General features: G+C 32.6%; 1 protein-coding gene across 3 annotated transcripts in view; it reads left to right on the top strand.

Annotated features, from left to right (window-relative positions):
* LOC127705021 (uncharacterized) overlaps positions 1 to 16017 on the top strand; it is a 183771-nt gene extending 167754 nt beyond the window's left edge. Inside the window, exons 1-2 of one of the 3 annotated variants that reach the window (XM_052209265.1) lie at positions 12054 to 12134; positions 14290 to 16017. In XM_052209265.1, coding sequence (XP_052065225.1) covers positions 14303 to 15991 — 1689 coding nt within the window. In that variant the 5' untranslated portion in view covers positions 12054 to 12134; positions 14290 to 14302 and the 3' untranslated portion in view covers positions 15992 to 16017. Of the gene's footprint in view, positions 1 to 12053; positions 12135 to 14289 lie in introns of those variants that run through there. The other 2 variants (XM_052209267.1, XM_052209266.1) reach the window with 2 other exon arrangements.
* The last annotated feature ends 507 nt before the right edge of the window (positions 16018 to 16524 follow it).

Raw genomic sequence — 16524 nt, 5'->3', positions numbered from 1 at the left:
TTTTAAAATTTGAAAATTTTATTACTCAAAAACTACTTATTGTAAGTACACAATTATTTCACAGAATTTAGTTTGATTGTAATATTTTTTAGATTCATTAATTATTTCCACTTTTATCACATGTTTTAGAAAAAATTCCCGAACGAGATTTCAACGAGACTGAAACTTTAAATGAATACATCCTTAACTGTTTGTAGTTCATGCTAAAGTAGAAGAATTATCAACATACTACAAAGATGTGCAAACTAGGGTACCCCAGGGATCAGTATTATAATCCAGCTTATTTCCTAACTACCTTTATGAAATCCTGGAAGACAGTATATCGATTGTACAAATATTTGCAGATGACACCATCGTTTATCTTCCTATATATATATATATACTACTATAACCTTTCAGAATTAGACATAATTCATTTTAAACAAGACCTAGAAGAATAAGCCTAGAAAATCGGTTCCCATGCAGATAAATGTAAGGGTTTACCATCGTAAATAAGAGAGAACTAACTTAAAAAAATGTACTCCATTTACATGAAAAGTTCTTAAACATAATTTTAAACATCGTAACCCTCTTACATAAAGAACATATAAATCATATTGGTCATTATCTAGATAATGCATTGTAGATTAGCCTATGTTAATTCTGTTTTGCTTTTCAACAAACGTGGCAAAATACCAGTAGTCCATAATTGTGGCGATCACAACACGAAAGAAGGAGATCATATGTTCATCATGAATGAGAAACACGATACTTTTTAGGCGGTATCCAACACCTAATAATAATTCAAAGATCAACGGTTGCTTACATTTTACTGATAGGAATATCAAAATCATTGGTTCTGAAAATAAGGTTAATGTCGTCCTCGTAAAACAGACATGTACACCTCACAGTTACTGTAAAAAACAAACAAAGGGTTGTGAAATATTCACTAAGACACGGGACTATATCGGATAAGTGTACTGCTAATCATTAAACCATGAATACAAAATTAAGATCCAGGAATCCCATTCTGATCATGTCAAATCGGCATGCAAATTTCACAAGGATAACACAGACCATATTATTGTTGACATCTCAAAGGTTTTTACATTTGAAACTTAAAATCAAAAATATCAGCTTTCATAATAGTTGATATTTTGGTATCAAATATAACCTTGATGTGGTTTTACATATAAAAGAAACAGCAATAATTGTCATCAACAGAGCGAGAAATATTTATTTTCATGAGTGATAAGGCAAGATGATTTATTTCCGACTACATCAGTACAAGAATAGTTATTTCCAAAATCTGCCAGACCCCACCCCCATATCAGAATAAAATGATCGTTCCCATATAATGCAAGAGAGACATAGTCACCTTCAAAATAATAACTTGTAACATCCATGGGCACAGTGGACATAGTGGAGATGATATACTTCTAATGAAAAAGCTGTATTTCCAGATAACTGAAGGACATTGTTTGTTTAACAAAGTCATGAATATCTAAATCTTGCCTTACAGCTTATGAAAATAAATATTTTTCGCACCGCTCACCAAAAAGGTATACAATACAGTAGTTGCAGATTGATTGATTATCAGTTGGAGATTCGGAAGGAGGTAGAAGCTTCATTATGACTACTCTTTTTGTTTTATAATCATTTGATTCTGTCAAGGGGGTAGGGGATATATTTTGTGTAACTTTTTGGATGAACAGAAAATAAATTTTATAAAATAATATTATGGCCCCTGGTCAGAGAAAAAAAATAATCTGACCATCATTAAGTTGGAAATAAATATTCTGACACAAATTACACGACCCTCCCACCCACACCATGCACACACACCTTCAGACTAAAATGGTCGTTGTCTTACTCTGAACAAATCATTTCATCATCTAAAAACGAATAAACATAATGCTGCTTGTCATTAAATGTTAAAGGCATGAAATCAGTTATAAGAACGGATAACTTTTTCGTTAGAAAATGTTATCAACAATGCCAGATGTTTATGAAGTCTAGACGAGAACATTTTGATTATAATTATCTTCCTTGCATTATAACGTTTTGAAAGAAAATTGGACATTTCAACCATAATAATGTTTTCTGTTGTTAATTAATATGTTAAATATTACATAGCATACGTACAAAGTCAATGCATCAAAAGAGCAAATTGGATGTAGAATTGTTCAGTACTTCAATACGCCCACCATGAAGGTAAACAACAGATACATATATCAGGTGACTTGTTATGCCGGTTATCCCTATCATATCTATACAAATATCAAGTAATATTCGCGGTATGTTTACACACAGGCAATAATGATGATAAAACTTTAATTTTGGCGAATTATCAATTATTTTTATTCAAGTAAAAAAATACATAAAAATATAATCATACGGAAATGAACAGGGTTTCACAAGAAGGAAAAATCAAAGAGTTTGCAAGATAGAGCATTTTTTCGGAAGAAAAATTATGGAAAGAGTTGAGACTTGTACAGTGATATATCAGGGGATCACAAAAGCCCTTTCAAAACAACTCGGAAAGCGTAAAGCCATCTGTTGAGGAAAACTGCGAACCATTCATACAAACTAATTTACATTTCATGAACAACACACGGCTGCATTTTTATATCTTTGGAAAGAGGTGAACAAGCCTCATCAAAATACCGGTGTCGTCGTTGACTACAGTATTTATGATTTTCTTAAATTTGGGTCGAAGTTCAAAACTATTTCAGGGAAAACGCAGATTCAAATTTAAACAGCTTGCAGCCCCTTCATATATGGTTAAGAGCGAAATGAATTCAAATAATTCAAGGATTACAACTATAATTTATATCTTCAGGACTAATTTGATGATTCTGTTGCCAAATATGATTCGATACATATCACTACAAACTGCTCAGAGTCTGAACAGACCATATTTTGTGCTCGACCTTACTCGAGCACAGATTTTACTTGAAAAGACTCGACATAATCTCAACAGTACTTAACTGTATTCGGGTTTACTTAATAAGTCTGTTTGAGTACTTGATAATCATGGTACAGTCTGAATATGGTCTCGACAAATGCCCGACCAGTCTCAACAAGTCTCGACCTGTATCCACCAGTCTCGGCCGGTCTCGACTCAGTCTTGACCTTTGAATTTAGTCTCGACTGGTCTTAATCAGCCCATCTAACTCAATTATATATTGATCTTACAAATTTCCAGGTTATTTGGTAGTTTGGTTCGTTAATTAATAGGTAAAAAAGCTAGAATTTTCAGTTCTGATTAAAAAGAGCCACCTTTAATTATTTCTATAACTTTTTCAAATCAACTTTGATTTTCATAAAATCTACAGCTATCTCAAATATATAGTCATCTTACAGAATCCCAGGTTGTTTGGTAGTTTGGTGTATTGCTGTACAATTTAAGGATTTAGTTAATAGGTAAAAAAAGCTAGAATTTTCAGTTCGGACTAAATTCAGATAGTCACCTTTAAATTGTTTTATATCTTTTCCATATCAACTTGGATTTTCATAAAACTATATATCTACAAGTATCTCAATTATATATCGATCAGGTTGTTTGGTAGAGACGGAAGATACAAAATGTAATGGCAAAAACGAAAAAAAAAAAACAACAAAAGACTACAGAACACAATTTATAAAACAAAAGACTGATCAACATGAACACCACACAGAACCAGGGGTGAGCTCAGGTGCATTTGAACGGTAAGCAGATCCTATTCCACATAAAGCACCATGTAAGTATACATTTGGTGATAAGTCGAATTCGGTTATGTTACATATGTACGTAAAAGAAAATAACATAAACATCAGTGCAGGGAAAGCACTTAACACTTCAACAAAATCATATTATAGATAAAACGTCACGTGTACAAACAACACAAACATAGACAATGTCATACGGTATCGCAAAAACTATGGAGTAACGGAGGCAGCTTCTAAGTACTTTACCTAGATAAGCTACTTATCATATCGATGCTGTTCTTAACAGAAAATGTCACGAAGTTACGTCAGAATCAGTGCAGGAAGATCTGTTTGAAAAGTAAAATAGGCATCTAACTCGGAACAGTTGGAAACATAGTAGGATGCACTCAAAATTGTGGTGAGTAATTAAAGTAGAAGAATGAGTAATGTCAGTGTTCAATGAATGCATCATCAAACGACCGAAACAAGTTAGAAATAGAGATTTTCGTACGTGTCCTTAGGGACTTTCCGTTTTGAATTTTTCTCGGAGTTCAGTATTTTTGTGATTTTTTTTTTTTGTATGAGTGTGTTATGTTTATGTTTTGGCATAACATGTTTTCTAATATTTCCATTTTCTCGTTTATATGTATTTATACGCATACACTAGTTGTCATCGGTTAGTTCTGGCATATTTACTTCTGATCATATATACTGCGACTGAAAAAAATCATTACGGTAACATACTAAGTGTTACACAAGTTAAAAATGCAAATACTTCTTTGCAACCATAGAAACTTATTTTGATTGAATTAATGTATTATTAGAACAGTTGATGGTATGTTAAAAAATAAAATCTGTATATTGAGTTTACTTTTTTTTAAATGCATTTTCAGCCTTTTTGAAAAGATTTACACATTCATGGAGAAAACTTCTTAATGTATGTTTATAAATTGTAGTAAGATTAACTCAACAAACAGTAGAGGAACAGATGTGGCAATTCCATCCGCTGTTAAGTGTTACAACTATAATATGGGTGAAGTAGATCTCGGGGATCAGTTTCTTTTACAATTACTATCTGAGCCGAATTTCAAAAGTGTGAAAATGTGGACAAAGCTACTATTCCATCAAATAGTTACAGCTGCAGGTAAATGACAATTTGCAAGTTTAGAATACATTTTTTATAGTGTCCAATTTTCGTCGAAAGACATTAAAATATTGCTTTATAAAAATAAGGAGATTGTGGATTGACAATGAGACAACTATCCACCAAAGTTCAAATGAAATGAATTAATCCACAAGAACATTTGTTTTATATTGAAATGGATTAAAACTTTATCATGTTTATAGAAACGCTACATAACTTGTATAGTTGTTCAAGACATGACATAACCTGTATAGTTGTGCAAGACATCCTTTATATATTTTTGTATCAGACACTCGTCTTTCTCTCTCATAGACGACCGCCCACCCCGTATCCCTTTTATTCACCTCGGAATTGAGGGTGTTCCGTTTTGGGAAAAATTGACGTTTAAGTGTTTTTTTTCGAAATGCATTTATTCATTCGTGATTATTTCAATTCCTAAATGTGTGTAGACAGGAACAAAGGTAAGACAAATTGTTGAAACCAAATACATAAAAAATGTTTTAAAAAGGTTTTTGCATTCAATATTTTTATATTTTCGCAAATTTGGCATGTATCTAAAATGCACAAATCTAAATTCATTTTATATTTTATTTTGTTTTCTTTTCTTGATTTACTTGAGGAAGACACTCGTATTATGTGTTATTTTTTATTCCTCGTTTTCAGTTAATGCTTTAATATGCTACAGAAGAACATTCGTCGTGGAAACAAAGCTCGACCACCTTAAGTTTCACCAACAGTTGTGTCAGAACCTGGTCGGTAATCACAGAGATGGGACAGGAAACCAACAAATTAGAACCGTAAGACCGGTACATCGGCAGTTAGCCAGAATCACAGAGAGGCACTTCCCAGAGAAAATACCGGATTAGAAATGAAAGAAATGTGTAGTTTGTGCTGGCACGGAAAGATTCAGAAGATCCCGGATTCAGTGGTGGCGTGCAACTTGTAAAGTCGGACTCTGCATCGACGGATGTTTCAGGAGATACCACATCCGCATTAACTTTGAAGAATAAGAACACTGCTATTCACCTAACATCCTTAATCGTGAAATACCGTAACTCAGTGTTGAAGGTTTTTGTTAACACAAGTTTAATTAATCATCATGCAATAAAATCTTTAAATAATTTCATTATCGTTTTCATGCATAAAAAATACAATAACTGGCAACTTCAGGATTAAATGTGTTCGTGATTTAAATGGCTAATGTGTTGTCTAATTATTCAATTAACGAAAACAACGTGCATGTGCCTGTACGTCGCATGTTGACGTTACGTTACGTATAGTTTATAGTAACGTCATTCACATATGTATGGCAACGTAACGTTTTGAAAAACAACGTCTCAGCGCTCAAAGAGTTAACCCTCTTGCTGCCGAGTTTATTTCTTGCTTTGTCGCGCCAAAAAGCAACTTGACGTTTCTTATTTGTGACGTTGCGAAACTTGTGCCTCTCTGTAGAACAGCGCTTTCCCGCCGTCCATATTTTTTCCCGCGTCAATTAAGCCGTAATTAGAAAAAGCGATGTAAAAGTAATTTTATAAAAATGATTGCTCTAAGATTGTTATAACTATGTTTTTAATACAACATTATTTAAAAATACAACTTTTAACTTGAAATACAGTTTTTTTTTTATATTTCTTATTGTTCAAAAATGAAGATAATATACTCATTGCTAACAATTTTACAAGCGCTTTTGTTTTATCTTTGTCAAGTGATATGCCTAGCTGATTCTTAACCACCTCTGAAATATTAGAATATATTTATCCTTGTTATCTAATTGGCTGAAAATTGAGATTGCCACTGAGAAAGGATGATATGTTGGATAGGAAGAGAAATCGTTGGGTCACCTACTAATTTAACATCCCCATTTCGAATGAAAATAAATATTGTTAGATTATTGCCTTCATGATGAAACAGGTATACAATGTATTGAAATATCATATCACAATACAAGTATATCGTGTTACATTTGTGTACCTTTACAAAAAATACTTAAGACGTCAACCGCGGCATTTGAGTCCAACAAATATTTTCCAGTTCTCATATATAAAGCGTGTATTGTGAATATTAATTTTTCACGTAATCAAGTATAACTGTTACCTTTACCATGTTTACTGTGATTATTAATAAGGATTGCGATTATAACATTTAAATAATATTAATTACGATATAATGATTAAAAGATATATGAAAAAAAGTTTTAACAAATTTCTCGAAGGTATGCGACATTTTGCATGAAAATGACGAGCTACATAACTAGTAAACACGTTAACTAAGTTGGTACTATAATACTAACAAGCTTGTGATCCTGTATCATTTGTTGACATCGAATCATGAGTCCATCATGGGTTAAATGGACCTTACATTTAACAGCAAATCTAAGAACTTACCTTGTTTGTATTTGATACCTTCACAAAATTCCGTTCAAACAACGATACATTGCCAGTTCATCTGCATCTTGTGTCCATTAGATTGACAAAAATTCTGTCCGCAGTGAAAGATGGTCTTCAGAAATACTGTGAAACTGTTTACTCACGTAGTGGTATTAACCATTTGTGGATTAAAAAAAAAAACTCTGAAGAACTTCTTGATAACTTAAAATATCGATCTTTCTCTGAAATTTTTTCTATCAAACCTTTTGATTTTTCAACCCTGTATACCACAATCAATCAATCAATTCTTTAAAAATAGATGAATATTTCATTTGTTTCAAATAATGTCCCTTATATATGGTCGTTTGTAATAATTGCACTTGAAGTTTAAAATTTAATTTTATGAAATAAAATTGATTATTTCGCAAAAAATATATATTTTATTTGCTGAGGCATTTTAAACGAAATGTCATTTCCGTTAATAAATTTTGAACTATACATTCGAGATGTGAAACTACAAAGTTATTGTATTTCAATTTATTTATATGTTTTTCAGATTTTGCTTACCATGGCTTCATCAACACCCGTGTGTGGTATATGTGATCTTCGTAGTATTACTAAACCATCCATAATGTGGTGTTTTGAATGCGACGAAGGACTTTGCCCTGAATGCAAAGACCACCACAGTCTATCGAAGGGATCACGAAATCATAACACCGTTACAATAAGTGAGTATCAAAAATTACCAGTTAATATTGTCAAAATCACTCAAAACTGTGCCAAACATAATGAGAAGTTAACAATTTATTGCAAAAAGCATGAATGTCTCTGTTGCGGTAGTTGTATTGTAGAAAATCATATTGAAAGTCGAGACTTTGATAAATTGGCTGATATCTTTCAGAACATCAAATTTTCACATGCGTTTTCAGAAATAGAAAAATCAATAACAGACCTTTCCGGCAATATAAACAAAATTCGAAATGACAGAAAAAACAACTGGAAGAGTTTATCCGAGAAGAAAATGCAGATTGAGCGAGAAATCAAACAAATCCGGATTGGAATTGACAATCATTTAGACAAAATAGAAGATGAAATAATGAAGCAGTTAAACGCAGCTGAAGAAAAAGAAAGGAAGGTAATTAGCGAACTGCTGGACTTATTGAAGGAAAATGAAATTGAGATAACTGAATATAAAGTAAACATTTAAAATATCAAGCAACATGCTACAGATCTTCAGACATTTATTTCTATGAAGGAACTAGAAAAAAAAAGTCACAATCAAAGACGAGTATCTGTAGTCGGTGATCAACAACAAACAATTTAAAGAGCACAATCTGTTGTACAATCCCAATGCCGCCATGCTAAATTTTGCAAACCATATCCAGAAATTTGGAGAAGTAATAACTGAGTCGAAGCCATGCGATATAGTCCTGTCACGAAGGAAAGACAAGCAAGCCCAAATATTGCCTCAGCATATATCATCCAAGTCAATTGAAAAAATCAATATGAAGCATCTTTACACTTTTTATGCTATGGGAAACAATACTTATGGTTGTTGCATGTTACCAGATGGTAAAATGGTGTTTACGAATTACTTTAAACAAACTATCAGAGTATACAATTCAGATGGATCAAACGATTTTGAAGTTAAAACCCCAATACACCCATTGGACGTAGTGTACATTGGTGATGACAACACACTGGCTGTAACATCAGGAGGGTCAAGTAAACAATGCATAACAATCATTGAAATACAAAATAAACAAATCAAGAACGGAATAAAGTTGATTTCTTTGGTTATGGTATTGTAGTAAACGATGGCAAAGTAATGTGTTCTGCTGCCGAAAAAGGAATTTAATTGATAAATCTGCACAACAATCAAACAAGTGATATCGTCCGAGATAGAATACCTTATAATTGTTACGTTGCAACATTTGGTGACAAAATTTACCATACTAATCACCAATCAAACTCCGTCACATGTTATGATCTACAAAGCACAGTTAAATGGTCATTCGAGAAAAGAAGTCCTGAATGGTCCACGTGGTATCTCAGTAGACAATGGTGGTAACGTGTACGTAGTAGGGCATGCATCTAACAATGTTATAGCTATATCTGATGATGGACAAAAATACAAAGAAATGCCTACAGCCAATGATGGTCTTGCTAACGCCTTTTCTCTTGATAACAATATAAATACAAATCAATTACTAGTCGCAAATTATAGGAACAAAGCAATGATTTTTACTTTGACTTGATTGTAAAAAATGCATACATGGATCAAACAATAGTGAAACTGCACACACGTTATAAATAGTCAGCTGAATTTATACTACATTTGTATTTCGGTATCAAAGTAGAATATTTTCTGAAATGTTATCTTTTTGTAACTTTTTGGCATTATGATTGATGATAATATAATGTTGTCACAACAATGAAAATACGGCAATGTTATTTTACAATTCTAAAAGCTTTGAAATAAATGATGAACATACATTTTTTTTCCATTCATTTTTTGAAGAAAAATAAATTTATCAGAAGTTGTAAAATATACACCTGTTTTAATTGGGTGTTTAATTTGATCCTAGCTTTCTTCATTAAAGTTAGGAATAATTTTGGAAATTTGAAGTTAAATGTAGAGATTGACAATTTAAAATTAGGACCTGTTTGTTGAATGTTGTTGAGACTTGGCATGACTGTCAGAATAAATATTGATAGATATGAGGCTACTATAGTCATGTAATTGGCACATATAACAAGCAAACTGAAGTAATAGCTCATTATTTTTTTTTTATAGTTTTGATCATGTCATTTAGAGGAACTGGTATTTTAGTATAATGTTTATATCCTTGTATACATAGTACATACTTTGTTAACATTTTTTTCCAGCTGATTTGATTTTCAAAGCAATACAAATAAATGGATCAACCAATACTGTATTAAATTTTCGTTCCACGAATTGTGAAACAAACAAAACGTATTACTATTTCATAGAAAATATTAAATGAATTGAGTATATAAATCCTCTTTAACATGTCATCTTTGTTTTTTTTAGTTCATTTTGACAGTCAGTTTTATATATATTTTTTTTATAAAAAAAAAGCATAAATTATGCGATCTACGTCATGTACATACTCTTAATTTAACATAAAACAGATGTGTTTCATAACTCACTTACTCAACAATTCAAACAGCAATTGTAACAGGATTTGGAGTCAGGGAATGTAGCTCCCTTGTACATAATTATGATTCCCTGTCCGAGTTTGCATATAGTCTTGCTCTATATTGGTTGGTTGCATCAGCTTTCAACGTTTTTGTTGTTGTATTATAGGTCTCTAGGACAACTGAAGAAAGAAAGGCGTGCTGTAGCTAGTTGCGACAGCGGCGTCATCAATTTGTTAAAGTTTGTGATTAGGTCAGAGTGAGGAGACTTGTTTAAAGTCAATGGCATCTTTTATACAGTTGTTTTAGCATTGGCATATCTCATTTTTACGAATACTATTCGGCCTTGCCGCTTTTGACATGGTCTATTTCATTTTTGGGTGAGCCACTTATATTTGGTATGCAGTTGTAGATATACGAAGATGTGGTATGAGTGCCAATGAGACAACTCTCCATCCAAGTCACAATATGTAAAAGTAAACATTTGCACATCTTATTTCCATAAAGAATATTTGCCCACGCCTATAATTCTATCGCATACCGTTAAGAAAAGGAGACAGGCTACAGAAATATTATTTTTACTCTGGTATATAACCAACAACAGAATCGTTTAATTTTTTTTACGAGCTGCAAACACATGCGCTGATCAGCAATCTTATAATGCTGAAGGTTCGAATGCTTTGCAGTGTCCAATTGTGTTTCTTAAAAAAACTTATGATGTACTTTATACAGCAATTATTGTTTTTAAGGTGAGGCTCATTGCTGTTAAAGGTGTTTAGTCAACGTTTTGATCCTTGTTTAAGTCCAATTCTGTACGTTGTGTTTTTGATAGATAGGCTGATAACACACATGTTGGCATTCCACTGTGGTCCAAGCGAATACTGGAGATAGAGTTACTATGCTAGTTTCATTTTGAAACGGTATTATCACTCAATGATTATTGAATACGAGCCAATGGAGCAAAAATTTGCAAAGATGAGTTTTATATGCTGTAATGAGGAGGGGTTACAGAAGGGAGTTTAAGTAGATTTGAATCAACAAATTTGATGTTCATGAGTCAAGTGATAATATTATGTGCTGAACCTACAATCCGCTTGCACAAATAATTATAAGCCGTATCAATACACTATGCAAACTTGGGATCTTCTAAGCAAAGTATGTCATCGATAAACTAGAAATGGAAAACAATAAATTAAAAATGACAATTCCAATAAAAATGATGATCATACTAGATTTTACAGTATAAACCAATAACACGCGTCCACATAACTTACATTCACACTTTGAACATCTTCTCCTGGATGATATTTGCTACATCACCTTCACTATCAATATTCATAAAAATCGTTCGCTCTGTCTACAGATTGTGTCTCTGAATTGTGCTGCTGTAAAAACAATACTACCACTGACTGACTGTTCTACATGAATTTCTGAAATATAATATAACGAATTCATAATGCTCTGACAGACGCAAGCTTACTCATATGAAAAGTACCCAGCTCTTTATATACAATAAGAGCTAAATCTCGAATTAACTACATACACACATTAATACAACAATCATATAATTGTTTGCCACAGTGTGACATATTCTGCATACTTCATGCTACATAATACCCCATATCATTTATAATACCTTTTTGAAAAATACCGCCATTACCACTAGATGTTTGCAAACACGTGATAATCGTCATAAAAAAATCAATATTTACCTGTTGTTTACCTTCCTGTTAGACGGTTGGAAGAATTGAAAATGTATACTTCTTATATTGCTAGTTTAACAGTGTAAATCAGTACGTATATTTTTTTATAATATATATTTTTATTTACACGTAAGATACTTAAATCTTAATTATTATAACTATAAGTTTTCTTCTGTTTAAACAGGAAATTCGGAGCTGAAATGCAACGGCGACAATCGTCACTCAATTTGAACAATAAGTAGTTAAGGTTTATCAACACGCTTTGACAAAAATGGCTGTGTTAACACCATAACATTTTCTCTATGTACAGACAAAACTGTACAATTTGAAAAGTTTTAAAGCCTGGCAGCACCTAGATAAATAAATTTTGCATCCATTTTAAGTTTTAAAAAGTTAAAAACCTTTATGGATGTTAATGAACATTTTCTTTCCTTGCCACAGAAGATGGTGAAATAAACAAACACCTGAGTTTTATTTGATACAGTCCACTCATTTACACTATTTAAATCACCTTTGTTGTGTTGATTTCTATTGTCCATTCAATCAATATTATACAATGTAATTATAACCTGAGGAGGATCGTCTCAAAGATTTCACCAGACTTTGTTTATTTTTACACAACTTGCAGCAAGGAAAGAAAATGTCTAGCTAAATCCACAAAAGTTTTTATCTTGTTAAAAAACAAAATGAAAACAACTTGCATATATCTAGGTGCTGCCAGGCTTTAAAACTTTTCAAATTACACAGTTTTGTCTGTACTCACAGAAATTTCATTGTGTAAACACAGCCATTTTTGTCAAAGTATATTGATAAACCTTAAATGTTACATTATCAATCTTTTTTGTGGAAATTGACGACTTTTTAAAGGGTATTTTTTGTAATGTACATAATAGAAAATATATCGATTTCTCTAATGAATTTACTCTGAAGTTTGTCAAAAATGTTTATAAAGGATTAAAAACAAAGTGACTCTTAGTATACTCTGTATATTGGAAATTAAACAGAGTATGTAAGATATTGATATATATTTTTTATTAACAAGTAAAGGTAGTTAGAATGTAATAAACCAAATAATAAATTTTATTCTGTTTATAAAAGAAATTAAGATTTGCAAAGCAAGAGCGACAATCGTCACTCAAGTTAAACTATTTAAATGTAACATAACCCATCTTGTTTAGGGGCAATATATTTAAATTCTGACGACTTATTCACGTTTTAAAGGGTGTTTATCTTGTTATGTACATAATAGAAAATATGTCGATCTCTCAAATGAACTTACTCTAAAGCCTTCCAGGAATTTTTATAAAAGCTCAAAAACATAGTGACATGTGACAACCGAATATGTTTTGTTATAGTATTTAAAAAAAAATAAATGTCGAAAGATAACATAACGTGCATTAAAAAACACATATAGAGTTTTGTCTTCACTTTAACGCTGTGGAGGGGTGGGGTGTATCTGCTCAGTGATGCACAAGACTAACACAAAAGAGCTGATACAATGTATAACTAAATAAGCTTAACGAATGTATAATTTCAGGAATAAGAGCAATTCATGAGGGAAATACACTCTTAAATTAGAAAGGCTTCCTTAGTATTATTCATTGTCATTGTGAAACAAACTTGCATGTAACATTAATAGACTGCAATCTCAAAAATGTTTCAATCAAGTTTTCTCTATACAGAGCCCGGTGTAAACCTATTTTTCAGTGGTGGCATTATAATGTTCATATTCGTAACATTACGATTTCCCCCCCCCCCCCCCCCCCCCCCCCCCAGATTAACACTTATATATCCAAGTTTGTCGTCATATCAAAATGGTCACTACACAAACTATGCCAATCAGTTATTTCTGATTGTAAAACAGTTAAAATTATTACAATTGATCAATGCAGCAGAGACCAGTGCTGTATTTGGCAACATAAAGTATCAAAACAACTTTTCGTAACTATTTTGGCCTTTTTAAAGTGAGGAATTGACTATGCATACGCTGTAAACAGAATTATTTTGAGACCTTTTTCAAAGCGTTTAATTTTATATTTCACAATAATTTTAAATCTACTTGTTACCGTTCTACCGACGTACATATAGATGAAGAGGCATATCGGATACCATTGTCATTGCAACTCTCACATAGGATCAACCAGATATGTTTAGTTAGTTATTGGTGATCTGTTACCAATCAGCCATGAGTCATAGTAAAATTATAGTTATTTTTATTGAACGCTGCTTATTCATCCTTTTCTAGTTATCGTTTTCAAATGGCATCAACGACGCCAGTGTGCAGTGTGTGTTATGTCCATAATATCACAGAGCCATCAGTGACCTGGTGTAAAGAATGTGACGAAGGACTTTGTTTAAAATGTCAAGAACACCACAGTTTGTCGAATGGAACACTAAACCATAACACTGTACCAATAACTGAATACGAGAAATTACAACGTGATAATCTCCACATAGCCCAAAACTGTAACAAACATAACGAACATTATATAATTTACTGTAAAAAGCATGAAAGTCTCTGCTGTGGTAGATGTATTGTAGAAAGTCACAACGAATGCGGAAATTTCGCAAAATTGGCTGATATCGTCAAAAATATAAAAACATCGAATGCCTTCTATGAAATTGAACATTCGTTAGTAGAACTCGGTGACAGCATTAAAGAAATCCAACAGAACAGAGAGAACAACCTTACGTCGTTATCTGAGAGAAAAAGGCATATTTTGCATGAAATCAAGCAAACCCGAGAAAGAATCAACAAGCATTTAGATGAAATACAAGACGACGCAATCAATGAAATAAATGCAGCTGAAGAAAAAGAAAACATGAACATTTGTCATTCGCTGATTTTATTGCAGGAAAAAGGAAATGAAATAGCTGAATGCCAGAGGAACATTACGAAAATCAAGAAACTTGACACAGATCTCCAGACATTCATTGCTATGAAGGAGCTAGAAATAGAAGTTTCAAACGAAGTACAATTCATGCAATCCATGTCTAAAACTGCAGATTTTAAAGAAACAAATATGTCATATCAATTTAATACCGGCATACAAAGGTTCAGCTCCGAGACCCAAAGTTTAGGGGAATTGATGATTGAGACGAAACCATGTGACATTGTCTTCACAAGGAGGAAAGACAAACAAGCACAAATGGTGCTTCAGCAGAGCTCATCAAGGTCAGTCGAAAATATCAATCTGAAGCTAGATATCACTTTAGATAATACGGGATTCTGCAAATGGGGTTGTTGCATGTTACCCGATGGTAGATTCGCATTTACGGAGACCTTAAACAATCTTGTCAGAGTATTTAACACTGACGGATCAAAAGATTTTGAAGTGAAAACAAAATATAGGGCATTCGATATATCTTACATCAGTGAAGACAACACGCTAGCTGTAACATCAGGTAAGAATGGAAAGTGCATTACAATAATTGACCTACAGAACAAACAAATTAAGAAAGAAATATATACTGAATCATATTATCACGGCTTAGCAGTAATGGACAACAAACTCATCTGCTCAGCAGATAAAAAAGGAATACAGTGCTTTAATCCAAACGACAACTCAATAAGCGTTATAGTCGGAGAGGAATTTCCTACAATGTGTTACATCGCTACATTTGATGACAAAATTTACCATACAAATAACATAATCAACTCTGTGACATGTTATGATTTACAAGGCACAGTGAAATGGACATTTGAGAAGGAAAGTGTTCTAAAGAGACCGTTTGGGATCTCTGTAGACAATGATGGTAAAGTATATGTGGTAGGGAGGTTATCTACCAATGTAGTAGTCATATCTGCTGGTGGACAATATCACAAAGAAATACTTACAGCCAGTAATGGTCTTTTCCATCCCTTGTCTTTGTATTATAATAGAAGTACCAATCAGTTACTAGTTGCAAATAATAACGAGAGAGCAATGCTTTTTTCTTTTATTTGAATAAACTCTTTTATTTATTCCACTGATGTTATAATAGTATTTGTCGAGCCTGCGACTTCTGTCAAAGAAAAACTGAGACACAGAGATAGTGATTCGGCAGCGGCGGCGACGGTGGCGTAAACGACGACGTTAACTAACTACTTAAAAGCTTAATTTTTCAGCAGATAAACAGCCTGAATGCTTCATACTTTGTATATATATGCCTTATGTTATGAAGTTTCCGTCTGTCATATGTCCATTGTCCTTGACCTAATGTTCATGGATCAGTGATAACTTGAATAGAAAATTAAGATCTTTTGTAATCTTAATTCCTCTAATTATGAGTAATGTGATAACTATATTTGGTATGTGCGTACCTTGCAAGGTCCTCACGCTTTTCAGATAGTTTTCACTAGACCTCGACCTCGACCTCGACCTCATTTTATTGATTAGTGAACAAAGTTAGGTTTTTGTGGTCAAGTCCTTAATTCAGATACTATAAGCAATAAGTCTACTATACTTGGTCTTTGGAATGATTGTTAGGTCCAACTGAC

Source organism: Mytilus californianus, unplaced genomic scaffold (genome assembly GCF_021869535.1).
Source record: "Mytilus californianus isolate M0D057914Y unplaced genomic scaffold, xbMytCali1.0.p SCAF_6, whole genome shotgun sequence".
Lineage (NCBI taxonomy): Eukaryota > Metazoa > Mollusca > Bivalvia > Mytilida > Mytilidae > Mytilus > Mytilus californianus.
Note: the sequence above shows the minus strand (reverse complement) of the source record. Positions and strands in the feature narration are given on the sequence as shown.